This window comes from Salminus brasiliensis, chromosome 1 (assembly GCF_030463535.1).
Source record: "Salminus brasiliensis chromosome 1, fSalBra1.hap2, whole genome shotgun sequence".
NCBI classification, from domain to species: domain Eukaryota; kingdom Metazoa; phylum Chordata; class Actinopteri; order Characiformes; family Bryconidae; genus Salminus; species Salminus brasiliensis.
The window spans coordinates 89711767-89739295 of record NC_132878.1 but is presented as its reverse complement, the minus strand read 5'-3'; the positions used below and the strand labels follow the sequence as shown (position 1 = coordinate 89739295).

The window sequence follows — 27529 nt, the reverse complement described above, 5'->3', positions numbered from 1 at the left end:
GAAGCTCGGCCTTAAACCGAATGTGTTTTTGGTGTCAGCGCTCCATCCAGAGATCATGGATTTCCCTAAACTGAAAGAGACATTGAGGAATGCATTGCCATTCCATAAGAAAGCCACTCTGGCCAATTATGTGGCAAAGTTGCTGGAGCAAGATGTATTTTGGAAGAGGGCTGACCCCTGCAAGTTAATGTGACTCATGTATATACACTGTATGTCCACATGTTTGTGGAAACTACCTCTAATGAATGCATCTCTATTTTCAAACATGGTTCTTCAGGGGCTCTTCTATGTCATTGCTTAGGGAACCTTTTGGTAGCACCTTTATTTTATATATTTTTTTATTTTAGCATTTTACACTATCCCTAACCCTAGTTTGTGTAACTCTGTACTATTTAACTATGCTTTGGGAGAGTATTAATCATATAATTGTGCAAATGGTAATTCTTCAATAAAGCATTTTGCTTTCCATGCGTGATGCGTTTGTTTGTAAGGGAGGATTCTCTGTTTGTTTAGAGGGACAGTCCTACACAAACTCCACAACTAATTAATAAACGTTCCAACACCCAATGACTTAGGACATCCAGTTTCAACATCAGCCACTGGCCTCCCCCACGCTAGAAGTCGTTTTTACGTAGGGCAAAGTCTTACGAGGGATCCATGGTGCAAGTTGACGGTTTTTCCAGGTAATTTAGATCATTACAAGTGCACTACAGCACAGATGCTGAGCAATGAGGCAAATAATTAACTACGGAAATCTCAGTTCACTGGTTTGAAGGGTCCCAAAGGGACATGAGGCATTTTCTCTCAGACTTTATGAGCAGTTATGCAATGGCTTTAAGGAAGGCAGGACAGAGCCTGAAAACAGGTCTGCTGCTTTCTGAATTTCTGGCGATTGACGGATGAGCACCATGTTGTGGCAGCCACATGCAGCTCGCAGGCACTGATTATTTCTCACCTGCTGAGCCGATGTGACAGCCCATCTCCATATCTGTCATTCATCTGTTCCTTAGTTTTCTGCACTGGAAAACAGTGGAAAGATGCAACTTGTTGAACCTATCCTTTGGCACCCCACCCGTCTTCCTGACTCCACCCAGTGCACCCTAGAGGTGAAGTTATCTTAGCTAGAAACACTGAGGGTCCACTTGAATCTTCTTTATTTTCTCATTTGCAAATGGATGACTGCCCTTGGACAAACCTTAAGGGCGTAATTCCGACATGCCTGTTTGCACAGATGAATAGTGATAGGCCCAATAGTGCTACCCAAAGCATTATGACATGCTGTTGCTTAACAGCTTCTGGAGACAAAACATCCGTGAGGCTTTTCTCCTAAACAGGAATCTAAGAGAGCATCTGAAGACCTACAATCAACACAGTTTGTCCTGTGTCTCAAGTGTGGCACATAGGGCATCTGCAGGGACCACAATGGAACTAGACAGCAACGGCCTGTCTGTGCAGTGCTACCTGAAGCCCAGGATTATGGGTAAGGTAAGACGTCGTCTTCAGGAGATGAGAAGCCCCTCTGCCCAGATATCCACTATGGACCTGAGTCACAACGAGAGTGCCCGCCTCGCCACTGATGCCCTCCTGGACCGGGGCTTGAAGGCCTATCAACAAGTTCTGGTCCGAGAAGAGGAAGCAGACTTTCTGTCTGTGGAGGAAAAGGGCTACATTTTGGGCAGCATTAAAGAGCCTGCGATGAACAGCATGGAGGAGTTGAAGGAGGAGGATATGTCCAGCTCCAGCTCAGAGTCCAGCTCGCAGACATATTTTCCCATGGTTTCAGACAGTGAGCCTCCCTGCCTGGACTTTGGCTGGCCGGTCGCAGACTGGAGTTACCACCTACAGGGGGTTCCCAGCGTGGAGGTTTACTTCCAGTCACATAATTCAGCCAGTGTGAAAGATCTGCTGCGAGGATTTATCAGAAAAGCAACGACAGTGAGTACACTGTATGTCCAAATGTTTGTGGACACATCTGCAAGTGCACATACACACACACACACACACATACACACACTGTTTGTCTAGTCCTTCTAGACAATCATTACCAATAGTATAGGACTCTCTGAAGCAGATAAACGTCAACCCAATGGCACCATGTCTGATGCTGTGTCCACTGGAATGATGGAATGATGCTCCATGAAAAACGTTTGGGGGGAGTTGGGGAGTTGGGGATGAGGTGGGATGGTGATCATCCTGACAGCCTGACTTCAATAACGCTTTGCTGCTGAATGAGACCAAATCCTTGAATTGTAGACAGTCACTCCAACAGAAGCAGGATTAACTCTTTTCTAATATCCTTAAAAGCAGGTGTCCCAATACTTTTGTCCGTATAGTGTATGTTAAACCATGGTTAAAACTAAACTTAATATGGGTCTTCAGGAGCAGGTTTGGGTACTATTTGGTCTACAGAAAGCACCTAATAGCCCTACCCTGAAATAAAGATGATTGCACATTGTGCTGCCTCACACAGATGCCGTGATTCATTAAAAAGGTCACGCAACCCTTTGTAAGAAGGGCCACTGATTAGTGAGGACATTCACAGCACAGATATCAGTATTGCAATAGCAGATTAATAAATTACATAATGTTAAATCCTAATTACAGGTTCTGGCAATTGTGATGGACACTTTCAGTGATGTGGAGATTTTCTGCGATATCCTTGAAGCCACAAAAAAGCGCAATGTGTCCGTCTACCTTCTGCTGGACCAGATCAATCTGCCGGTGTTTAAAGAGATGTGTGCACATTTACAAATCAACAAATCACATCTCACTGTAAGTAACACCTCATTTTCTGTGACTTGTTACGGCTAGTCAGTGTATGTTCTTGTCAAGTGTCAAAAGAGGGTCTAAAAAGTTCCTTGGTGCATTCCTATTTGAAATCCACACAATGCAACAGTGGTCTGGTAAGCAGACAACATTCAATAACACGGCTTCTCTTTTTTTTCTTCTTGATAGCACATGTCAGTTCGTAGCATATGTGGAGAAACCTACTGCGCCAAATCTGGGAGGAAGTTCACCGGACAGGTTAAGGAGAAGTTCATAATCATAGACTGCACCCATGTGCTTGTTGGGACGTTCAGGTAAAAACACAATGGATTTGACCAGGAGTCATTTCTTTTCTATTTCTGTAAATTTAGTGTATATATTGCTATTTGTTATAATCTTTGTATATATATTTATACTAATTTAGGTTATTGCTGTATCTTCTTTGCAGATCTTATTTAATATACTCTACCTTATATTCTATTGTAAGTGACAAACAAAACCTGTAGATCAGAACCGATGTGGCCTGTGCAATATGTAAAAAATCTGAAGACAGAACTCCACAATACTATTTCTAGAAGTAGGATCATCAGTTATGGATAAAAACCATTAAGGACAAGCCAGAGATCAGGATAATAGCTTCTTAATGGTTACCATGTATGAAATCGCAGGCTTCTGAGATAAGTAGTCTTTCAACCTTCTCCTTCTTTTTGCTATAGCTTTACCTGGTTGTCCTGGCAAGTTCACCGGAGCCTGGCGATGCTCTTTAAAGGAGCTAGTGTGAAGGCTTTTGACATTGAGTTCCGTCGGCTGTACGCCGCCTCCAAACCAGTACCAGAATTCTCCACGATGGCAGATGTAGATGATCACTTAAGTCCACTTCCACATTTCACAGAACCACCAACTCCAACATTTCTGACTGGAACTAACGCTAACATGAGCCCACAGGCAAACGTCAATCATCACCCCCAACTTCAGAACCATAGTTCCCTCAAGCAACCTCTTTTGTCCGGCCTATCTAGTCAGCAGTGCTTCAACGCCAGACCCCTGACATCACATTGGCTCCCACAGAGGATTCATCGGCCTGCTGTTTGTCAGCGCTTCTTCCCCAACAGTTATAACGCTGGGAATGTTTCCTGGCACCTTCAAAACAACAACTACCACTACCTCCATGGAGGGGTTCCGTTCAACACTCAGCGGTCTGCGCATGCCAAGTTAAACGGTGGTTTGTTTGGGGAACAACACTCGGTGGTGCTGTAATACGCTGCCATCAGTTTCAATGTAAACCATACACCTCCTTTTAAAAGTCAGGATTAGCTTGAGATGATTAATTAACAGTGTTGCTTTGTTATGTAGATATGTAGATATCGCTAGCTCGGACCATGCCATTAGTTAATGATGATCTGGGAGGAGACGAAGAAGAACGGGGAGACAACTGATTTGTGGTAGAAAGCCAGGCCCTACTCTGATATGTGTAGCCAGGAATGAGAGATAAGGAGAGGTGACGGGTGGTAGAGGGTTGTGAAGACTTGTCATGGATAGGTAAACAAAGCTGATGACTGAGATGGTATTTATAGGGCGTGAGACTGGGTGGAGGAGCATCAGGCATGTTTCTTTTCCTCCCAAAATGTTGTAAATTCTGTATTCTAGGAAACTGTCTTTAAAAAAAATTATTATAATTGTCATTAATTATGCACAGTTTGTCTCTGCATAACTGCTCTCTGTTTATGACTCTTGAAACATGTAGCTTTTCCAGATTTAATCATTTTTTTCCCGATTTCAGTAGCTTTCTTAGTCATATTCTTCTATATGACTAAGTTATAAACACATCTAAATATGTATTATTTTTACAGCTCCACTACATTGGGAGGTAATATATTAAATTGTAGAGTTTTAATAATCAAATCAGAACAATTTAATATGTCATCTGATTTGAGATTTTTGTATATAGTCATGAGACTAAACTTCTAAATGGATTTGAAATGCAGCGTTGTTTTCTGCTATTCATTGGACAAATACTGGTTTTATGAAGTCCCTAATAAATGATTCATCAAGGGTCCTTTAGTTAATAGTAAATGTAAATGGTTTATATTTTGTAAATGTTTTTATAAATATATATATATATATATATATATATATATATATATATAAATAAACCTTTTGTCAATACTATTTAGAGCTATTTCTGTATAGATTGTGATTTATATTCACTATTCCAATATTTCTGAATAGCAGTGTTCTGTAGTTGTGCCAGACTGGCTGACCAGTGGAGCCTCATTTATTGGTAATGTTTTCCCAATGTTTTAATAAAGCTAAGAGACTAAACTGATGCTGTGCACTGGAACATACTAAGCAGGTTAGTTTCGTGTTCATGAATAGCTTACAATATTTCTACTTGTAATATTTCAAATATTTTTCAAATATTTTCATTTATCTTATTTTGAATAAAATAAATAGATCTGACATATTACAGACTGTAATATTCCACATGGTCTCATTATCATTATTTCTTAACATACATGGTGTAAGTCACAGAAATATTTTATTAATATCATTAAAATGACAGCAGATTTATCAACAAGCAATCATTTCCCACACTTAAATACCACTAATGTCATCAGTTCAGAAATATGCAGTGTACTTACATTCTTACATTCTTATATTCACATAGCAAAGATGTAAAATCTTCATTCTTAAAAAAAAACTAAATATAGATGATACTTCTTTATGAGACTGAATCATTAAAACTTGCATTATTATACACACACGTTTAAATACACTCCTATTCTAAAATCCGTGGTGTTCAAGTTCACCTAAACTCCAATGTTTTATCATCGGATAAATCGGTTTTCTCCATAAGCAGGCATGTGTGTAGTTTGTTCCACCACCTCTCTTCAAAGTCCTTGATTGCAAGACCTGATAAGCTCTCACCATCCTGGTTCTCCTCTCGCATCTTTTCTGGGTTCAGATCTTCTGCCATTACCTGTATAGACAACAACAGCAGCAGCAGTGCAGACCTTTAAACTTTTGTCCTTAAGCTATAATTATATATACATACATACACATATACATACATACATACATACATACACGCACACACATTATATATATATACTCTTTAATTTAATGTTAAATGTTACATCTCTGCATCACATCACTGTGCATCATATTATACACATGGTAAGCAGCATCTTGACAGTTAAGTAAGAGTAGTTGCTCTTGCTACATTACAGCGTCTCTCACTCTTTTGACCACTGTCACCATATAACTAGAAAATAACCAAGGTGCGCTGTCCATATTATGAAGGCGTTCTCAACATAAACTTTCACAGTTAAATTACTGGTTCTGTTCAGTAGTCCCATTTGTTTGATTTCAGTTTCTGGGCTCTATTTAAAAACACATATCCCGATAATAACCATCATAAATAGTTAAAATACATAGCTAAAGTCATTTGCAGCATGCAAATAAAAGCTTCAAAATCATTTTGTTGCATAACTGACATTTAACAGGGAATAGTGTCTCATGAATTTTGTAACACTGCTTAACCAGAGTCATTTAAGGACTACGAGGATTGTCTGAAGGGGGTATTAAATATTGATAAGCTTATTCATTCTGCACAAGTATTGACCAGTCTAACCAGTGTAAAACTGGCCACGTTGTACCATTCTGCACTGGTTATGGTTTCTTTTTCCATTTGCTGTGTTGCAAAATCAGCACCAGGAAGTGCACGGTGTCTCATAATAAGTATGCAACAGTTTAGTTATTTAGTCTTACACTAGTGCTAGCTAACTTACTGAAGCCGAAATTAATCTTCTAGCGCCGTGTAATCCGCAAGCATAAATCACACTGGTCTCAAATCACACCAAGGAGGCCATTATATAGACGTTGTATCCCAAATCATGTTGGAATCCAACAACTATAGCCAACTATAGCCGAGGTCACAACATAAAAGACAATATATGCAGCGATAGCGATGCTGGACTTGCTAAACTTGTGCACTAATACTCAATGCCCTTGAATAAGCTAAAACGAAACAAACAATCCAGATGTTGAGGTATAAAGGTGACAGCAGATCAGCAGATTACTATGTCATTAAGCCCTCCCACCTACAGTTACCTAACCAGGCTGAGAAAACCAAGCGGTCTGGCGTTCCTTACCAAACCGTGTCCACCTGGAACCGTGTTCAATGCCCAGAACCATTCAGCCCTGCAGTGGGAAAAGAGGCCCATGTCTTACCTCAGATATGGTTAGGAGTGTGTTCTTATCCAGCTGCAGCCTCTGCAGAGACTCCTCAATTTCCTTTAAGGCTCTCTTGCTCTTCTCCAGCACGAATGAGAACTGCTGAATCATCAGTATGTCAATCAGCATCCTGCATAAATGAGGAGCAGACATCATTTCCATATCCCATCAAGGCAGGTGTTGGTTTCTACCATTTGTACATTTTTAACTGAATAAACAGACCTGGTTCTAATAAAGCACATGGAGGCCTTTAACCGTGCCAGGTTCTTCTCCTCCCACTGCTGAACCAAAGCCTGGGGCTCCAAAGAGATCTTCAGGTTCTCTGGGCAAGTGGAGCACTCCCGGAGGCTTTGGTAGCTCATACCCAGTTTTAACCAGTGCCATGGATTGAATGGGTGAATGGAACAAAGTTGCTGCAGGCTAGAGATGCTCTTCCTCACATCTCCACAGCCATCGTGGATGGTCACCTCCAGCAGAAGTACGCAGGTCAGGTGGCAGGTGTTGGTTGCCTCCTTCCTCTGTCAATACAAGAAGTCAGAGAAACCAAAACGTATATGAGAAAGGAAGGAAACGAGGCACAGATCAAGCATGGCTGATGCTGAAACCAAACAATGAGGAAAAAGCTTTCTTACCAGCTTTTCACAGGTCTTTAGGGCTTGTTCTCGCAATCCGAGATGACTGTAGCATCGTGCAATGCTCTCCAATACATCTCTTTTGAGAGACAGATTCTCGTTAGGCACCAAGGAAAGGCAAGTGGTGTAGTCGTCAAGAGCAACCTGTAATTTTCAGAAGCAATAATGTGTCATTTATCTTACTGAATAATACAAAATCCCAAAAGTGGCAAATCCAGGACTAGAAAGTAAAAATCCACCCCAGGATTTTATTCCAACTGTCTGTACTACCTCTACAGAATCCATAATAATCTCACTCTCAAAACTGCAAGACGCAACTTTCTGAACAAATCAAACAGGCGTGTTCACATTCACTGAGCAGTAAAGCACCTGATACTGTTTTCTCCTGTATTTCAGGTCTGCCCGAAACTTCATGGTCTTCTGCTCGTCCAACACATCTTCAAACTTTTCATGGTGACAAAACCACTAAAATCAGAGGAAAAAAGGAAAAATCAGGATTGCATTGTTAAATATTACACATGAAAATACTATTAATAATATTTGTATATGCCTTAATTTTAAGAGTTTGGTAGTCTGTTTTGCTGGTTTCTGTTCTGGGCCTACAGATCCTCAGAGTATTTTCTAAGATGCATTAGTTTTATGAAAAAACAATAATGCAACAACCTGTAACTTGTCTAAAAAGGTTTTAAAGTCCATTAGTTTTTTCTCTTTAGATAGTATTTAAAGTAGTTTTGGCATTCGGTATCAACAAAGTAGACCTGAATGGTTAATACACTGAGATCAGCCAGAACATTCTTATGCTTGTCCATTTCCCCTGCTTTTAACACATCGCCCTCAAGAACTGACTGTTCCCTTACTGCCTTATATATCCACCCCTTGACAGAACACGCTGTAGATGGAGATGATCACTGTTTAATAATCATGTGTTAATGTTATGGCTGATCAGTGTGCATCATTTCTATTGGTCCATTTATGAACTTCTGTTCACATGACACAGTGTAAGTGAACACTGTCTCACTGTCCAGCAAAAACCCCTCACTCACTGTCCAGCAAAAACCCCTCACTCACTCTCTATCCAAAAACCTCTCACTCTCTATCCAAAAACCTCTCACTCTCTACCCAAAACCTCTCACTCTCTACCCAAAACCTCTCACTCTCTATCCAAAAACCTCTCACTCTCTATCCAAAAACCTCTCACTCCCTATCCAAAACCTCTCACTCTCTATCCAAAACCTCTCACTCTCTATCCAAAAAACTCTCACTCTCTATCCAAAAACCTCTCACTCCCTATCCAAAAACCTCTCACTCCCTATCCAAAAACCTCTCACTCTCTACCCAAAACTCTCACTCTCTATCCAAAACCTCTCACTCTCTATCCAAAACCTCTCACTCTCTATCCAAAACCTCTCACTCTCTATCCAAAAACCTCTCACTCCCTATCCAAAAACCTCTCACTCCCTATCCAAAAACCTCTCACTCCCTATCCAAAAACCTCTCACTCCCTATCCAAAAACCTCTCACTCTCTATCCAAAACCTCTCACTCTCTATCCAAAAACTCTCACTCCCTATCCAAACCTCTCACTCTCTATCCAAAAAACTCTCACTCTCTATCCAAAACCTTTCACCCCCTATCCAAAACCTCTCACCCCCTATCCAAAACCTCTCACTCCCTATCCAAAACCTTTCACCCCCTATCCAAAAACCTCTCACTCCCTATCCAAAACCTCTCACTCCCTATCCAAAACCTCTCACTCCCTATCCAAAACCTCTCACTCTCTATCCAAAACCTCTCACTCTCTATCCAAAACCTTTCACCCCCTATCCAAAAACCTCTCACTCTCTATCCAAAACCTCTCACTCTCTATCCAAAACCCCTCACTCCCTATCCAAAAACCTCTCACTCCCTATCCAAAACCTCTCACTCTCTATCCAAAACCTCTCACTCTCTATCCAAAACCTCTCACTCTCTATCCAAAAACTCTCACTCTCTATCCAAAACCTCTCACTCTCTATCCAAAACCCCTCACTCCCTATCCAAAAACCTCTCACTCCCTATCCAAAACCTCTCACTCTCTATCCAAAAACTCTCACTCTCTATCCAAAACCTCTCACTCTATATCCAAAACCTCTCACTCTCTATCCAAAAACTCTCACTCTCTATCCAAAACCTCTCACTCTCTATCCAAAACCCCTCACTCCCTATCCAAAAACCTCTCACTCCCTATCCAAAACCTCTCACTCTCTATCCAAAACCTCTCACTCTCTATCCAAAACCTCTCACTCTCTATCCAAAACCTCTCACTCCCTATCCCATCGTCCCACCTGTGTGTGGGGGCAGGTGTGTTTACAGCAGATGCAGCAGTCCTTACTGCGGTCAGTTCTCCTTTAACTGGGTCAGGACCAGCACAGAGGCACAGATGCGAGCTATGGGAGCTGGACCTTCACAGCAAATGCAGCAAAGCTACTCACCTCAGGCTCGCAGGACTTGGGCTCGTATGCTGGCAGCACTGTTACTGATGAAGCTCTGTTTCGAGACTCCTCAAAAACTGAATCATCAAACGTGCTGCCCAGTATTTCCATCCTAGCCCACACAGCACATGCCTGCTCTGTTTACCGGACATGTGAAGCGGATCCCGTTCTTCTACACGAGTTCAGCAGCACTACAGCTGGCGACATCGCCCCCTACCGCTCGAGCCTGAGAACAGACCACGGCTGAAGCTCAAACAGCTGCGTGTTCCCTGTACAGTGCAGTGCGGAGGTCCTGAGGGGACATTATCCCCCTCTGCACGTCTTTTTCTGGGTTTTGGTAAAGAACTGTACTTTTACCATTTTAGAAGACTAATTATGATTTGTTTTCTGCGGTATAAATAATTGTCCAGTACTGTACAATATAAATAATAATAATATATAATATATATATAATACTATAATAATTAATAGGTCATAAGTCATATATGTAATGAATTACATAAGCAGTACATTAATATCACACTGCAAAAAGTTTGTATTTGTTTTTTGTTTTTTTTAGAGTTTTAATTTTTTAACTTTTTTAATTTTTTAATTATTTAACTTCACTTTCACTGAATAAATTGTTTTATGAAAGTCTGGATACAAGATATTTACGTGTGATTTGATTTCAGTGGTAAACAGTCCCCCTGGACTCGGCCCTGCCAGCAGGGGGCAGCAGCGCCACTCTCTCTGCTGTTCTACGTCACGTAAACACATGGTCGGTCCATAGTGGGCTCAGAGTGTGTTTGAGAAGTGCGCGATTGCTTAACTCTATTAGGCCCCGGCGTATGATCAAACCCTGGTAAATAAAGAGGCATGAAGGTGAAGGTGCTCTGCAGGAATCCGGACGATTATGTTCGAGAAACAACGAGAGACATCCAGCGGGGTGAGTGCTGGGCCAGCGGGCTAACGCTAACTGGCTAACACACGCTCACACGGACCTGATAGACCTTTAACGTGGAGAGGGGCAGCTGTTGCTCGGGTTTTCTAGTGTAAATTAATGCAAAATAGCAAAACACGAAGCTTTATAGAGAATCCAGGTGCTAACAGCCACAGCTGTGTAAACATGCATGCATGCAAGTAGGCATACCTGCAGGAACAGCAGCAGACAGTATCAGTGAGCTCTAGGAGTAGAAAAAAGGGTAAGAATATATTTACAGTAGTGTGCAAAAGTTTGGGCACCCCTACTCAGCATGTCTTGTTGAATTTTTGAGTGATAGTAGTCCACACCCCATACAGATACTTATGTACTGTACTGTGTACTATGTCCTCCACATTTGACCCATCTGTGGTAGTGAACACACACACTAGTGAACTAAGAGCAGTAAGCACACACCCTCCAGCACCAGGGCAGCAGAGAGGGTTAAGGGCCTTGATCAAGGGCCCAACAGTGGCAGCTTGCCAAGGTATTGCCGGGTATCGAACCCACAACCCTGTCATTAAAGTTAAAGGTGCATGTATTTGTCACTGTACACTGTACAGCGAAATGTGTCCTCCGCATTTAACCCATCTGTGGTAGTGCACTCACACACACTAGTGAACTAGGGGCAGTGAGTACACACACACACAGAGCGGTGGGCAGCCAACTCCAGAGAGGGCAGAGAGGGTAAAGGGCCCAACAGTGGCAGCTTGCCAAGCCCGGGAATCGAACCCACAACCTTGTTATCGATAGCCCGGCGCTCTCACCGCTGAGCCACCACTGCCCCATCAGTAGCCCGGAGCTCGAACCACTGCCCCACTATTGCATCACTGTTGGAAATGCAAGGCTTTTGCGCAGTATGAGCTTTGGTAATATTGTTATTGTTGATGATCAGATCTAACCGCTGCATATTACCACAAGAGCAGTGATTATCCAGTAGCAGTATTAAGCAGTGAGTGTAATTGCGCAAAACCAGCTAATCAAAAGTACAGGAGCCAGTTCGGGTGGAGAAATGCCCTCAGCCTGTTTAGATTTCAAAGCTCATTTACTGTAACAGATCTACCCATCTGTGATAGTACTGTTGTTTACTGATGTTCACTATTTAACTCTGGCGGTTTAATGGTTACATAAGTTTTGTACTAGTCTGTGCTCAGACAATCTGCAGATACTTCAGATCCATGGGAATTAAATCTAACTTTTATTTTCTTTACTTTTAAGTTCCCAGGAATTATGATCCTACCCTCCACCCATTCGAAGTGCCAAGAGAGTACACCAGGGCTCTGAATGCCACCAAGATGGAACGCATCTTTTCCAAGCCCTTTGTGGCCTCGCTGGATGGTCACAGGGACGGCATTAACTGCATGGCCAAGCACGCTAAGAGTCTGTCCACGGTGTTGTCTGGAGCCTGTGATGGAGAGGTGGGTGGTCTTGGTTCCCTCTTATTTTTCTCGCCGGGTTATGATACCCATCATTTTTAGATCCCACTGTTCTGATTTTTATAAATTTAATTAAACCTTTTTTGCTCAGATTTTATTGATATAATGGTATATAATTGATATATTTGTACTATAACAGTTTCCCTGAAGATTAAAATAAATATCAGTATATTGTCTTGTTTATAATATTGCAATATAATAATAATAATAATAGAATATTATATTATATTATTATATAATAAAAATAATATATATTAATAATGTACTTATAATATAATAATAATAATAATAATGTATTTATAATATATTGGATTGGAACCCATGTTTTGCAGTGTGTATCATATTGTAAGGTTCTTGCCAATACACAGCCATTATCACACTGTGTGATGGGATTATAGCTGTGTATTTTGTCCTGTGGTGCATTAGAGTAGTAGATAGCCAACTTGCTTAACGTTAAATATTGCATTGCAATTGGACAATACTTAAGACGTCCGTATCATTATAAGAAAGGAAAAAGTGGCAGCCCTAAATGCCTGTACTATAACCGTCTGTTTTTATCCATTGTAGGTGAAGGTTTGGAACCTGAGTAAGCGGGAATGCCTGCGCACGATCCAAGCTCATGAAGGCTTTGCGAGGGGAATATGCTCTCGCTTTTGTGGAACTTCATTTTTCACGGTAATATATCCCTGACACCACGTCCACATGGCTTAGCGCTGCTGATCATCCTTATAGGAACACTCTTTCAAGCTAGGAAGTCCCCTTCTGTTGGAAAGACCTCAGTGTGCTTTTGGGTGCATTGTTGGGGGGTAGCTGTTTAAAATGTTATCCATCTGACTTCTGCACACATCACCTGGCAAAGAAAACCTATAAACACAAAAGGTAGCTCGGGTGTGTGCATGCATTTGTGACTCTCCAGCACATCCTCCTAGTAGGGAAGTTTCTCCCACCTTCAGTATGCATCTTACTGGTCTGGCTGGAGTGTCCCTTTAAGGCATCTTCTCATGTATTAAAGCACTGGAACTCCTTCATGTGCTTAATTTGATATACCTGCTGTACTGGGGCAGTGTTTGACCACGGAAGTCCTCCAGGTCGTTTATCTATGTGTATGTTCTGTTCTGATTGGTTCTTGTTGGCAGGTTGGAGATGATAAAACTATCAAACAGTGGAGCATGGAGCCTCCTGGTTATGGGCAGAAGGAAGAGCCTCTGAACACTATTCTTGGGAAGGTATGATATGATGTTTTTTGGAAAATAGGGGGGTTAATCTTTATGTATTTGTGTGATTTAATATATTAATAACACTACTGTGACACTACTGGTTGATGAATACTTAACTTTGTGTTCCCCTTACCTGACAGGCTGTGTACACAGGCATTGACCACCACCAGACAGAAGGCACGTTTGCCACCTGTGGTCAGACTGTGGACATCTGGGACGAGCTAAGGAGCAGTCCAATCCGGTCCTTCAGCTGGGGAGTAGACAGCTTCAGCTGTGTCCGCTATAATCCTGTGGAGGTGAGCATGCATGCACATACATGCAGTATTTTTAACTATCACAGTTAATACAGAACCAGTTTCCAGCTAGGGAGGAGGTTTTGGTTGCTGTTATTTAAGCTGTTAAAGGAACTACAAAGGAATTACATTACATGATCTTTGATCTGAAGATCAGTAAAAATGGTGGTCAGTAAAAATAAAAATCAATTATTCTGGGTTGTCATGGCTAGTTATAGTTTACCTAACAGTTACCACTCAATTCTCCCAGTCATTTGCAATATCCACTGAGTAGATAGGACTCTGTCCTAGTACTACCAGTGCTGGAAGGGGAGGGGGGAGCTAGCATGTGCATAAGTAAAGACAGCCAACCAGTTCCTTTCAAACTGCTGCTAACGGGAATATTAGTTCCATCCTACCCACCTAAAGAGAGTGAGGCCAGTTATGCTCTCTGAGGATTTCTGGGGGACAAACTTGACTGCACCTCAGGTTGTTATTGCTATGACTTCTCATTTGAGCCGTTAGTCCTTCTTCTTGATTCATGATGAGAGCATTAGAGCAGCCTTGTTCACGTTTCAAGAGAGACTAAAGATGTATTAGTGTCAGCAGGTGTGGTGTTACTAGTTAGTAAACCACTAAACACGGCGACCAAATGCATGAAAAACATGAAATTGCTGTCCGTAAATAAAACCCCACTTTGCAGTGTAGACAGTGGGCAATCACGTTACGTGACTGTGACACACAAATCTTGTCTCTATTTTGTCTCTGTGTGTTTTCTGAATCTGGCAGTTGTGTTTTTTACACTGTGTCAAAGTTTCATGATCAGTGGACCAATAGAAATACTCCTTAAAAAACAAAAAAACTTTTCCATTGACTTTATTTATTAATTAATGGCCTGTTGTGCCAGTGAGAGACTTTTTTTGGCTTGTAATTGCAACAGGATATCAGTGGGATGGGGGATTACATAGAAACATCATTCAGCATTTAATCAAATACGTTATCAAATTGTTCCTAAAGAGACCCCTATGAGAACCACCACCAGCAGAGTCCTACCGTACCAACAGAGATACCATATCTAACAAAAATATATCTGGGCTGCCACTGTTAGCCCCTTAACCCTCTTTGTTCCCTGGCCACTGCAGTGATGGATGCCCACCCCCCCCCCATTGGGCACAAGTGGTCACTGTCCACTGTGTGTATGTGTGTGTGTGTTCACTGCACAGATGGTTTGAAGGCAAAGGCCACATTCTATCTGTGTTCAACACTAATGATGAATATGGTTGTCTTTGATAATTAAGGCTGCTGTTTTTTCAGTATTTTGTGCTTGAATCACACCTCACTAACATTGAAGCTGCTGAAGCTGCTACATTTGTTTGAAGATGTTAGCAGTGTCATATGATGTTACTATCTTATAATCTGTATCTCCACTGCAGAACGATGTGTCTCTTCAGTGTATCCTCTGACATTTCATTATGGCTTCTCATTTACCGTTAAAACCGCTAATTTCCTTCAAATGTTTTCACAGACTGAACTTCTTGCCAGCTGTGCCTCAGACAGAAGCCTCATTCTCTATGACATGAGAGAATCTACTCCCCTTAAAAAGGTAATGGAGGTCTGACCTCAGGCTTTTAGGGTGCAGGACTTCGTCATTTGTGTAGCTCAGTCTAGCGAAGATCACGGAGTGTGTTTACCTGCACACCAGCGATATGATCAGTGCTTGCTTTCAGCAGTTACCTGTTTATACATGTGGACATGTGAACAGCACACTGCATTTGTTGTTATGCCTGGTTAAAGCTTTTAAATGACTATGGTGTGAAGAACGTTTTGTGTGTATTTAGAAAGAAATCCGTTTTTATGACTTATGTAAACAAAAGAATCCCAATATTAAAATACATAAGTGCTTGTTAACTACAGTACTGTGCAGACGTTTTAGGCACCTAAGCACTTTATTTAAAACCATTTCTCCCAGCAGTCTTCCCGATTCTGAGATTCCATTAGAACAGATGCAGGTAAACATAAATACAGTGAAAGGAACAAGAAAGTCTCCTTCTGAAGAAAGTAGGTGAGGTCTTGTGAGCTGGTCTGAAGCATAGAGCTTGTTTCCTCCTGGACGTTCAATTCAATCAGCAGTAGCAGCAGCAGCAGCAGCAGCAGCTCACCTGATTTACCATCATTAAGCACTGATTTACCAAACCAGGTGTTGGAGGAGAACTTAAAATAATACTAGATTCACATGAAGAGAGCTTGGAGATGTTTTAATGAACACTGTGGTGGAAACTCATGACTTTCTGTATGAATGTTATTAGTATTTATTCTAATATTAGTGTTTTACTGAGAAAATAAACACCTACTGCACAGATAAGGAGCTCTTCTGTTCTGCTGCCATGATGTTGTTTTTTTTGCATTATAAATACATAAATAAATAAATATTATAATATATATTTTTATATACACTGCCTTGTACCTGTTGACATTAACTCTACTCTATTTCAGGTCATAATGAAATTGAGAAGTAACACACTTTGCTGGAACCCAATGGAGGCTTACTTTTTCACATGCTCCAGTGAGGACTACAAGTGAGTTGTACTAAGCGCATTTTAAAGGAATGAGTTCATTGGCTGCCTCGTTGGTGTCTTAAAGAAATTCAGTTACCGAATATATTTACATTCACAATAATGCCATCTGGCTCACATACTTATGCTGAGTTTTGGGTAGATGGGCAGTTTCGGCTCTGGAGGTTCAGATTCCTGCACGTTTTTTGGGATTGTCCTGCTCAAGCACACCTGATGCCAGTTAATTGGCGGGTTTAGTAGGTCTGTTGGAGCCGGGAGATCAGCAAACTGTGCTGGACTCCGGCCCCCATTGCCCACCCCTGATCTTACATTTGAACCGAACCCCCTGTTACTATTATAATAACCATGTCCACTGCCTTTGCTTCACTGTAAATGTCCGTCACTAATCTGTTAATTGCTTCTCTTTTGATAGTCTGTACACGTATGACATGAGACGTCTGGACGCTCCAGTGAAAGTGCACATGGACCATGTCTCTGCAGTGCTGGATGTAGACTACTCACCCACAGGGAAAGAGTTTGTGTCGGCCAGTTTTGACAAGACTGTCCGAATCTTCCCTAAAGACAGTGGCCACAGCAGGTACGTGAGGAGGAGAATCAGGCTTTACAGATTAAAGACATGGGCTGCACAGTGGTGTTGGAATCATATTGGGAACTTAAAATATTTAAGATCAGACATTTAAATATAATAAGGAGAAAGGCTAAATGATGTGATCACTATACAGTACTTTCTGATGAGACATGACTCCTAATCCAGGGCATCAGTATAGTTTTCCTGAAAGATAATGACGCCATCTCAACCTGACTCACTACAGGGAGGTGTACCACACCAAGCGCATGCAGCACGTCATCTGTGTGAAATGGTCTGCGGACAACAAGTACATCCTGACGGGATCTGACGAGATGAACATCCGGCTGTGGAAGGCCAACGCCTCAGAGAAGCTGGGAGTGGTGAGAGCCATTAACGTTTCGCTATTAATGTCTGCTAATGTGTTATTTATGGTTTTTATTTAGTGATGTTTATAATGTTTTAGGAGTTTTATCTGGTTGGTTTGGCTTTGGACTGAGTGGGGTGGGGGGTTAGCAGTTTATTTAGTCCCTGTAGAAGAATGCTGCTAATAGAATAGGGCTCTCTGGAGCAAACATCCTGACCTCACTAACACTCTTGTCTCTGAATGCAATCAAATCTTCCCAGCAGTGAGAACTCCAGAACCTAGTAGAAAAACTTTATTGTACAGTAGAGACAGTTATTCCAACAAAATACCATTTACAGGAAGAAACAGTAAATAAGGAGATGTCCCAAAGCTAATAGTGTCTAATGTGTTTGCTCTAGAAAAGATTAAATGCACTGTCAATAGGCTGGACCTTAATGACATTATTAACCTTATGACATGTTGGTTCTCTTATGGGTTGTGTTTGAAAAGCCATCTAAACAGTATAGTACATAAATTTACTCCAGCATTTTCTGCAAAGTTCTGATCAGAGAGGTGTTCCTCTGTTTTAGAAGGTTCTGCAAGGTTTATCTCAGACACTAATACGATAGATGTGCCAGCATCAACAGCAGAGGCCGCTGCCAAGCACTTAGGCTGACTCTGTAGGAGAGGGAATCGCTCTCATAGAGTGGCTTCATGGCAGTGCTGCCATCGCTCAGGCTTTGCCAAGAAAGAGTCTCCTTTTCTTCAGTGTTGTAATGGGAGTTTATGGCTCATGTAATTCTATAAACACACAAAACAACAAAAACCTGACCAGTAAATGACTCCTCTGTTTTAAAAGTGCTGTACTAGAAACACAGGTTATACCGCAAGTAGCAGTACAAGCACAGCTGTAACCATATGTCTATGATAGTGGCCATAATATAAGGGGCAGTGGTGGCTCAGCAGTTAGAGCGCCGGGCTATTGATAACAGGGTTGTGGGTTCGATTCCCGGGCTCGGCAAGCTGCCACTGTTGGGCCCTTGAGCCCTCTCTGCTCCCCGGATGGGTCTCTGCCCACCGCTCTGAGTGTGTGTGTACTCACTGCCCCTAGTTCACGTACGTGTGTGTGTGTGTGTGTGTGTGTGTTCACTACCACTGATTGGACACATTTCGCTGTACAGTGACAAATATGTGCACCTTTACCTTTATAATCCATGGCAATTTAAAGAACCAGTTGGATGTCTGAATGTTTCTTTTACTGGTTCTTTGAACTGGTGGAATTCCTCAGTGGTTCTAAATGGCATCAAGAAGGTGTTTCCACTAGTGTTACTGATCAAAACCCTTTAGCAGGACTGTTGAGAGCTATTTTTGTAAAAATGTCTTATGACTGATCAGGTGGTCATTTTTGTGCTTTAAAGAATTACAGAAAGGTTGAAATACAGGAACAGGAAGCACTTAATTCACGAGAATATGAACTATAAATTGCTAATAAATTATTTTTTTAGCATGCAGACTGGTTTTAAATAAAGTATCGTTTAAATTCAGTATCGTATAGAATTGGCCAACTTAAGCACTCCTTTAGAAACTCCCTGGTCACTCCATCTGAGGAAGCTTGTAGCCATGCTGTAGTTGAGGATGACCATCGTTCTTGTTCTCTTCTCTTTTCATGTTGCAAACCTCACTCGCCCATGCAGATTTCTCTTCGACAACATCCAGGGAATTTAACCTTTTCTGTCTAGAGAGACCACCCAGGTGCTCGTTCAGTGTTTCTACTTTCAGGCATCTTCACTGGCTTCCTGTAGCTGCGTTCGTCAGACTCAAAACTCTGACGCTGGCCTACAAAGCCAAGAATGAACCAACCCCTCTCTACTTGACCGGCATCTAGACTTTTCTCTGTGCTGGCATCAAAGTGGTGGAAGAACTTCCCCTGGGTGTCAGAACAGCTTGCAGAAGTCGCTCACTGTCTTTATACACTGATTGAAGACCCAGCTTATTCAAGGGCAGATAAATCAGCACTTATCTTGCACTTATCAAAGATTTGTGCATGTGCTCATGTCTTACTTTGATATTGACATTCAGGTACAGTGTGATGTATGTTGAGTATTGTGTACCTAGGTATCCATACTGACTTTTGTATTTGGCAGTATCTTAGATTGAGGTATTTTGTGGATTGTAGCTATACAAACTCGCTAAGGATGTAACAGGGAAGCCCTTTTGTTAGTCTCTCTGGATAGGAGCCTCTGCTGAATGGCTTAAATGTAAATATAAGGCTTTGCACACTTACTTGAGGGAGAAATTACAATTTATCCATTACAGCCAAAAACATTATTCATGGGTCTTTAGGGTTCCTTCATTCTGTCAGTGGTTCTATATAGCACCAAGAAGATGCTTCCGCTAGTGTTACCAGTCAAAGAACCCTTTCTTAGTACTGTCTACAGCTGTTTACGCCTAAAGTGTAAAAAATGAAGTAATATAGAAATAAATAGTCAGGTGGCTTTTTTTTTTTGCTGTAAAGAACTACAGGAAGCTGGACATACAGGAACATGTACACACAGTTTGTAGCAAAAGTAATCTGAAAGCTTTGAGAAATTCAAAGAAGAGACATTCATCCCCCCTCTTTTAAGACTTCTCTCATCTACCCTGAGCCTCAGTGGCTCTGAGACTCTAAGGCAGCTCCGCTCTGGCAGGTTTTTGGCCTCTTTTCGCACTGTACATACAGCGGATAAGATTTATTCAGACGCTTTGCACTTAAGCGGATCGGACGAGCAGTGCACCTGTCAGCACTTTAAATCGGCCAATCACTTAAAGCCGGCCACTTCGGAAAAATAATGAAGATTCAAACAATCGAGTTGTAGAGCTGGAGTTTTTTTTTATTATTTTAATTAAATTCAGAGGAGATGCTGAATCAAGGCTCTGATCTCCTGTCGCCAAACAGTAATCCTATAGGACAGCTCAGTTTGTGAAATAACGCTGGCTTTGCTGCAGTGTTTTGTCCCCATAGTGACAGCGTCTGCAGTACCTTTAGCTCCTTAAAGGTTTGCCAGGTTTCTCCAGGTTCTGGATTAAGCTTTTGGAATTGAAACCGAGAAGAAACCTTCCCTAGACAGAAGGAACAGGGTCTTTTTTGGATTTCAGAAGAAACCATGAATGATCAGGTGTCTATTTAGCTGAATGCATTTATTGAAAGGGATGTCCACAAACATTTGGACATATAGTGTAGCTTCACTTAACATGGTAGGCTACTGTATGATTTTCAGTTCACCTTCACCACAGTTTATTGTAGTACCATGTTTTGTTATTACCATGTAAAAAGTACATCACTGAACCACCGCCTTCTTTTTTTATTTAAATTAAATATTCTAATGGTAAATTGACACCAGACTGAAAATGTCCCTGGTTTACGTTTAAGCAATCTGGTTACCTTAAGCAAAACAGCATGGATGGACCATCAATTTTAGGTTTATGGTTTAAGAAAACCATTAATATTCAGCTTAAAATTGGAACTCAGTTCTATCCTGTTCCAAACCACACCCACTTACTGTATGGAGGCATTTTGAGCAGGTTGAGAGACGTTTCCAGAAATGTATTAATGTAGACGTAGATTGGTGACAGTCCAAGTCTAGTGTTTGTTAGCAACGTTAGCCTCTTAACCTCTTACATTCTAGAGTAATGAAGCAGACTTCAGATATTAAACATACCTTGGCTGATCGACTGTATCTGAGGACGGTGATCAATCATGTTCATTTGATTATTCACTGAACTATCCCTTTAAGCAGGTCAGCTTGCTTCACCGTTTGGCACCCTGTAGGATCACTACAGCAGTGTCTCTCTTCTTTACTGTAGAGGTTACTTTAACAGTTTTACAGTGGTCTATCTTGCAGTGGTAAATGTCTGTAATAGTCTATACAGCCTCATGCTGCTCGTCATCTCGCTCATGTGAACGTTGTTAAGAATGCCGTAAATAAGGTTTAACTGGCCTCTCCCTTTTTGTCAGGAGATGCAGAGTGTTTCTATGGCATCAGCAGCTATTAGCCTTAAACAAATTAAATTTGGGAGGAAAAATCATTGCTTTTAATTAGAATAAAAGCCTGTAGCGGAGGGTGCACCGTGGGCAGTACGAGAAGACTTTTATGGGACAGTGAGAGAGAAACCTAGTGTCTTTAGGTAGAGCTTGTAATGTATTGATGCAGTCTTTTTTTTCTCCCTTTTTGGTTCTCCTTTTTATTTTTTGCAGGTCAAAATCAAATCCTCCTCAAACTCTCTCCAGTCAGGGACTCTTCCTGTGTGAAAATAATCAATGGACACCAATAGAGTTTTGTTATTGATACAATCAAACTGCTTATCAGGCACGTTTGACAAATATGCACCAGTTTTTTTATTGTGATGGGAGCACAAGCTTCTTCCCAGTAATACACTATATGGGCAAAAGTATTGGGGCACCTGCTAATTTGTTGTTTCCTGCACAATCCAAGGTATTATTATTATTATTTTTTTTTTTTTGAGCATTGATTTGAGGTCATGATTGCATTCAGCAACAGGAGCATTAGTGAGGTCAGGATGTTGGATGATCACCACCCCAGCTCAGCCCCTTCTCCAGCTCAGCCCCTTCTCCAGCTCAGCCCCTTCTCCAGCTCAGCCCCTTCTCCAGCTCAGCCCCTACTCCAGCTCAGCCCCTACTCCAGCTCAGCCCCTACTCCAGCTCAGCCCCTACTCCAGCTCAGCCCCTACTCCAGCTCAGCCCCTACTCCAGCTCAGCCCAAACGTATTGGATGGAGCACCATCATTTCAGAGAACACAGTTCTACTGCTCCACAGCTCAGTGCTGGGGGGATTTTTACCCCTCTAGTTCACACCTGGCAGCATGGTGCCAGTAGGTTCATGTTTATCTGCTTCAGAGAGTCTGATGTTATTGGCAAAACATCTCTACAGGGACTAGACAAGCTGTGTGTGCATTTGCACATCTGTGTGTGTGGGTGTGACTTAAAGTAGCTGACTGCATTCATTAGAAGGGGTGTCCAGAAACTTTTGGGCATAAAATGCATATGTCCTCAGGCTTCTATCAGTCTAGCTAGTAGTATTACTATTTCAAGTATGTTATTATATTAATATTATTTTAATATTTGTTATTGTTGGTATAATCTTTTCACCCACAGCTCACTGCCAGAGAGAAGGCAGCCTTAAACTACAACCAGAAGCTAAGGGACAAGTTCCAGCACCACCCACATGTGAGGCGCATTGCCCGCCACCGGCACTTGCCCAGAGCCATCTTCAGACAGAAGCGAGAGTTGCGGGAGATAAAGGAAGCGCGAAGCAGGAAGTAAGCGTCCTTCTTTTCTTGACCCCTACCCCTTAAACATACTTGGGGTGTCTGTACACTGTGATTGCAACCATCAGTCAGCAAAGCTGATTAGCAGCAAACAGCATGGGTTATGACAATTAGCTGACCTACAAACAAGAGCACTCTGTAAAGCTCAACTGGGATGTGAATCTGTCCTCAAGTTTCAAATAATTTATGATTATTTATTAATAATCAATGAAGACAATCAGAATGAATCTAATCATTAGTCAATATTTTGATTTGACATTTTTTAGTTCAAGTGAAACATATTGATGATGATGATGATGGTTGCACATTGTAAAGCGGAACCCACTTGACAACCACCTAGCAGCACAATAGCAATCGCTTAACAACACTAGCGACCGCCTGGGAAACAATGATACAAATACACTAGTATCACCAAACCAACCACATGGAATACCATAGCAACCATCTAGTATACCAGAGGGACTCCATAGCAACCACCTAAAATGCCATAGCAACCACAGAGAAAGGCTGTATTAACGCCATAGCACGACAAAACCTTGAAACTTAGCAACCACTAGGAAAACCATAACTGCAGAGCAACACCCTAGCGACTACCTAGGATACCAGAATAACCTTAGTATAGTAGTTTTATCCTATTAACCACATAGCAACAGCTTAGCAACAGCCTGACCGAGGAAACCACTCTGCAATTCTTTTTTTTTAAATGTGCTGTTTTCTCTATTATTATTAATTAATTTCCAAATCTGATGCATCACATAAGCCAAACAATAAGCCCAATAAGTTCATGGCTAATCTTCACTATTTAAGTAGTTCTTGTGACAACATTGCTGAATGGCCAAAGTTACCAGGTCGTGCTTACTGTGATAATAATGTAATAATTTTCATTAGCGGCTCTGTGTTTTCAAGTGTGGTGTTAGCAATAAGCTAGAGGTTTTGTACATCTTTTCCCAAAGGCTATCAAATGGCTCCCCTACTCCCTACGTAGTATACTACGTTAGTCTTAAACTAAAACCTGCTGCATATGACTGGGCAAAAAATATATATGTCTTACAGTTCAGCCATGTGTTCACAGTTCCCTACTAGCCATATAGTGCACTGCATAGGGAATATAGAGGCAACTTAAGAGGCAGTCTGGGTTTAACAAACCCTGTTTGAAAGGCCACACTTCTTCACTTTTATAACTACACTACTGTCATAATTAACATCCATGTCATAGTCCCCTGTGGGACTCCGCAAGATATGCCATATTAAATGATAACCAAATAATAATCGCAGTAGTTTCTGCATTAAGACTCATAACTGAATATTAAAGGGGATCAAGGGGTTGGTACTGACTAAAACAGACCACATCACAGCCATTTGAAGCTGTTCTGATGCAGTGTGGTTCTGGTTTATGGTATGGGAGTTCTGCTTTACAGTTCTATTTAAACCGAACTGAGTTAATATTCAGTACATTAATATGAGATGTAATTGATATGAGGCAGTTATAGGTGTGCATATCTTGAGGATTGGTACAGTAGCTTCAAACACAGCTTAGCCAATCAGATTCTGTTACCGGAGCTATCCATTTAATAAATGCACTTATGATGCACACAGTCATTAGTTATCACTACAGATTTTGCTGGGTGAGTTTTTGGCCCGGGCAGCTTGGCACAGGTCAGCTCACTGCTTGTGATTGCTCTTGCATTATGGCTGAGCTCCAGCAGCCAACTGAAAGGTCCTTACGGGCTTCATGCCGGGCCCTGCGCTCTGAGTTCCTGGCAGAGTTCCAGGCTCGGCTCGGCTCTTCCTCACTAGTGTAGTGGAAGAGAGAATGTGGGATAAGCCACATTCTTCTCACCAAAGTCTCTTTCTAATGGTGGCATCATTAATCTGGCCTTATCTGAGGCGAGGAAGGCCTGCAGTTTCTTGTGGGTTCTTTTAGGATGTTCATGCACTGTTGTGGATATTTTAGTAGGCTAGCCTCTTCTGGGAAGATCCCCTCTCCACTGCTCCAAGTTATCTTCATTTAGAGACATTTAACTGCTCACACTGTGGTTCGCTGGTGCCCCACAACCTTAGATATGGCTTTGTTGTAACCCTTTCCAGATTTTAGTATGTGTCTTTTTCATCTCTTCTGGAAGAGATCTTTCGATAGCAGCACAATGTTCTGCTTGGTGAGACTTTTTTTAGCCTACTTCCCACAGCTGGAAAGGTTCTGTGTTATTGATGTTTCAGTTCAATAGACCTGGCAGTAATTTTAGTATGTGTCTTTTTCATCTCTTCTGGAAGAGATCTTTCGATAGCAGCACAATGTTCTGCTTGGTGAGACTTTTTTTAGCCTACTTCCCACAGCTGGAAAGGTTCTGTGTTATTGATGTTTCAGTTCAATAGACCTGGCAGTAATCATGGGTGTGTCAAGTTTAATTAATCCCAGTCCAATCCTACGAATTTGTCTATTATCTAACTAAATTAGGCTAAACAGCTTTGTTTCCATTAGTAAATGAAATGGTAATTTGAAAATGTCATTTTCCTTTTTTGTTTAATCAGGTTTTGCATATTAAACAAAACCTTCTTTGCATTATGGCCTTATGATACACAATATGCTTTTCTAAGCATATCCAGGATATTGGCAGTGCGTAATAAACACTAATCAGCTGCAGGTTCCATTACGAACAGGGTAATGTCTGGTTTAATTAGATGAAGAGCAGCAGATGTTGAATAAAAATCACTGTGTTCAGTACGGGAGAGTCTCTTTGTTGATACTGATGTATCTAGACTGTGATTTTACATGTATTGTGATGAATATTGTGTATCGTGAAAAATGTCTTTAAATATCGTGATATAAGATTTTTACTATATCGCCCAGCCCTACCTGAAATATCATAGTAACTGCTGAGCAACAGTGGGATGCCATAGCAAACACTTCCTTCATTTAAAGAAATGTTTGTTTCAAAACTGTTTTTTGTTGTTGTTGTTGTTTGAGCAGGTTTGTTTATTTAATCACCACAGTAGCCACCACCTGAAATACCATAGTAACTGCATAGCAACAAGCTAGCATCCGCCTGGGGTACCATAGCCATCACTTAGCAAAAACAGTGATTACATATGCAAATACTTCTACTTTGAATTTTTCCCGCCTCTAATATATGTAAACTATTTATATAAAAAATGTGTCCATTTAACATGCATCTAAATCAAACTAGATCAGTAAAACGCTATATGGACAAAAGTATTAGGACACCTACAGGCGCTTTTATGACCTCCCATTCTAAATCAGTCAGCAGAGCATTGGAGACTTTTCTGCACTGTGCTCTGAGCTCAGCACTCGGCCCTGACCCCACTCTGTAGCTTTACGTGGTCTGCCACGTTGTAGCTGAGTTGCTGTGGTGCAGTAATATCACTCACAGCTGATGATGGAATATCATTATCATAGTAAATCATTTTCACCAGCTGACTTGTTGTTGATGTTGCAGCAGTGGCTCCTATTACATACAGAACCGCACTGGAGTTCAGTGAGCTCTTTAGAACCTTCCACTCTTTCACTAATGTGTGGAAAGGCAGTCTGCATGGCTAGGAGCTTGATCTTATACACCTGTAGCAATGGGACTGAATAACACACCTTGGTCGCAATAAGAGGCGTGCCCCAATAAATTTGTTGGTATAGCGTGTATTTTCTAAACTGGTAGCAGAGGTTTGCCTGTGGCTCTGTTCTTGGTAGTAGGGTTAGTTAAAGGAACACTTCAGAATCTTTCAGTCTCGTCTCTATGTACTGCATTTTTTAGCATGTGGTCGATTACAGTTTCGTCAGGATCTGCCCTTTACCCTCTATTATAAACATATGTTGGGAGATCAGGTTTTCTATTTTTTTGCAAGCACAGGGGAATGGCTTGTCTGTGGTAATCGACTGACATTACAGGTGCAGCCCTTGGAGACTAGGTTATAAATGGAGCTGAAGTAGTTCTTTAAATGTATGTAGAAGCACAAAACCCTTTAAACTTGCTCTGTGACTCATGAGCTCTTGTGTGTTTTGCTGTTGTGCTCACCTGTGCTAGGGAGGAAATGAATGTGTGCTTGAGTCATGCCTCATTCTCATTGTCTGTCTCTCTTTGTCTCTCTCTCTCTCGCTCTCCTCTTTTTTTTGCAGGGAACAAAACGTACGCAAACACAGCAAGCCAGACTCTGTTCCCTTGGTGACCGAGAAGGAGAAACATGTGGTGACTGTGGTGGAATAGCGCATCGTTCATGGAAGAACTTTCAGTCGTCCCAAAATAACATGCACACACATCATTCAAAGGACTTTTTGACCTTTTTGACTTGAAGTTTTTGAAGACCCTCAACATTTTTAGTTTGTTTGCTTTTGTTTTGATGGAATTTTTGAAGATCAGCCGTGAACTTGTCACAAGCCTTTCCGTAGCCCACTCTGCTTTTATACTAAGAACATCTTGAACTGATTGTTATGGAATAGGCAGTTTTCCACTTGGAAGTAACAGTAGGGTGTCGTATTTCTAATTGCTTGGGCCCAGGATTACCCGCAGACCTGGAAAAAATAAAGAGTCTTTATCATCATTACCTCAAGATTTTTTTTCTCATGTCCAATGATTCAGATAGTCATTATTAAAATCATTATTTTATGCTCTTTGTGATTGTTTTGCGTTTTTGGTAATATTTGCTCTTAATTTGACCCAAAGAGATTTTTTGCCATTTAAAGAGCAGAGCATTTTGTAAGAGTGACAAGACTGAACAAAATATGC

General features: G+C 41.3%; 3 protein-coding genes across 3 annotated transcripts; 2 read left to right on the top strand and 1 right to left on the bottom strand.

Annotated features, from left to right (window-relative positions):
- The first annotated feature begins 1422 nt into the window (after positions 1-1422).
- Positions 1423-4023, top strand: fam83a (family with sequence similarity 83 member A). The gene is made up of 4 exons (XM_072659223.1): positions 1423-1935; positions 2605-2772; positions 2956-3080; positions 3483-4023. The coding sequence occupies exons 1-4, from the start codon at positions 1423-1425 to the stop codon at positions 4021-4023; spliced, it is 1347 nt and encodes a 448-aa protein (XP_072515324.1).
- A 1238-nt stretch (positions 4024-5261) lies between these two features.
- Positions 5262-10252, bottom strand: c1h8orf76 (chromosome 1 C8orf76 homolog). The gene is made up of 6 exons (XM_072659213.1): positions 10105-10252; positions 8004-8099; positions 7635-7778; positions 7225-7520; positions 7000-7132; positions 5262-5746 (listed from the first exon to the last, which is right to left on the bottom strand). Exons 1-6 carry the CDS (start codon positions 10213-10215, stop codon positions 5573-5575), a joined length of 954 nt encoding a protein of 317 aa, XP_072515314.1. The 5' UTR covers positions 10216-10252; the 3' UTR covers positions 5262-5572.
- Positions 10253-10855: 603 nt separating this feature from the next.
- On the top strand, positions 10856-27347 carry dcaf13 (ddb1 and cul4 associated factor 13). Its single transcript, XM_072659200.1, has 11 exons — positions 10856-11029; positions 12281-12480; positions 13066-13173; positions 13635-13724; positions 13856-14011; positions 15513-15590; positions 16481-16563; positions 16973-17137; positions 17373-17508; positions 22624-22787; positions 26923-27347. Exons 1-11 carry the CDS (start codon positions 10960-10962, stop codon positions 27008-27010), a joined length of 1338 nt encoding a protein of 445 aa, XP_072515301.1. The 5' UTR covers positions 10856-10959; the 3' UTR covers positions 27011-27347.
- Positions 27348-27529: the final 182 nt, after the last annotated feature.

Excerpts from the sequence above, each read along its gene's own strand:
- fam83a (XM_072659223.1), top strand. The coding sequence starts at position 1,423 with ATGGAACTAGACAGCAACGGCCTGTCTGTGCAGTGCTACCTGAAGCCC. Across the intron at positions 1,936-2,604 it reads TTATCAGAAAAGCAACGACA|GTTCTGGCAATTGTGATGGA; the intron begins GTGAGTACACTG and ends TCCTAATTACAG. Across the intron at positions 2,773-2,955 it reads TCAACAAATCACATCTCACT|CACATGTCAGTTCGTAGCAT; the intron begins GTAAGTAACACC and ends TCTTCTTGATAG.
- c1h8orf76 (XM_072659213.1), bottom strand. The coding sequence starts at position 10,215 with ATGGAAATACTGGGCAGCACGTTTGATGATTCAGTTTTTGAGGAGTCT. Across the intron at positions 7,521-7,634 it reads TAAAGACCTGTGAAAAGCTG|AGGAAGGAGGCAACCAACAC; the intron begins GTAAGAAAGCTT and ends TTGTATTGACAG. Across the intron at positions 7,133-7,224 it reads ATGTGCTTTATTAGAACCAG|GATGCTGATTGACATACTGA; the intron begins GTCTGTTTATTC and ends TCATTTATGCAG.
- dcaf13 (XM_072659200.1), top strand. The coding sequence starts at position 10,960 with ATGAAGGTGAAGGTGCTCTGCAGGAATCCGGACGATTATGTTCGAGAA. Across the intron at positions 12,481-13,065 it reads CTGGAGCCTGTGATGGAGAG|GTGAAGGTTTGGAACCTGAG; the intron begins GTGGGTGGTCTT and ends TATCCATTGTAG. Across the intron at positions 17,138-17,372 it reads AAAGACAGTGGCCACAGCAG|GGAGGTGTACCACACCAAGC; the intron begins GTACGTGAGGAG and ends GACTCACTACAG.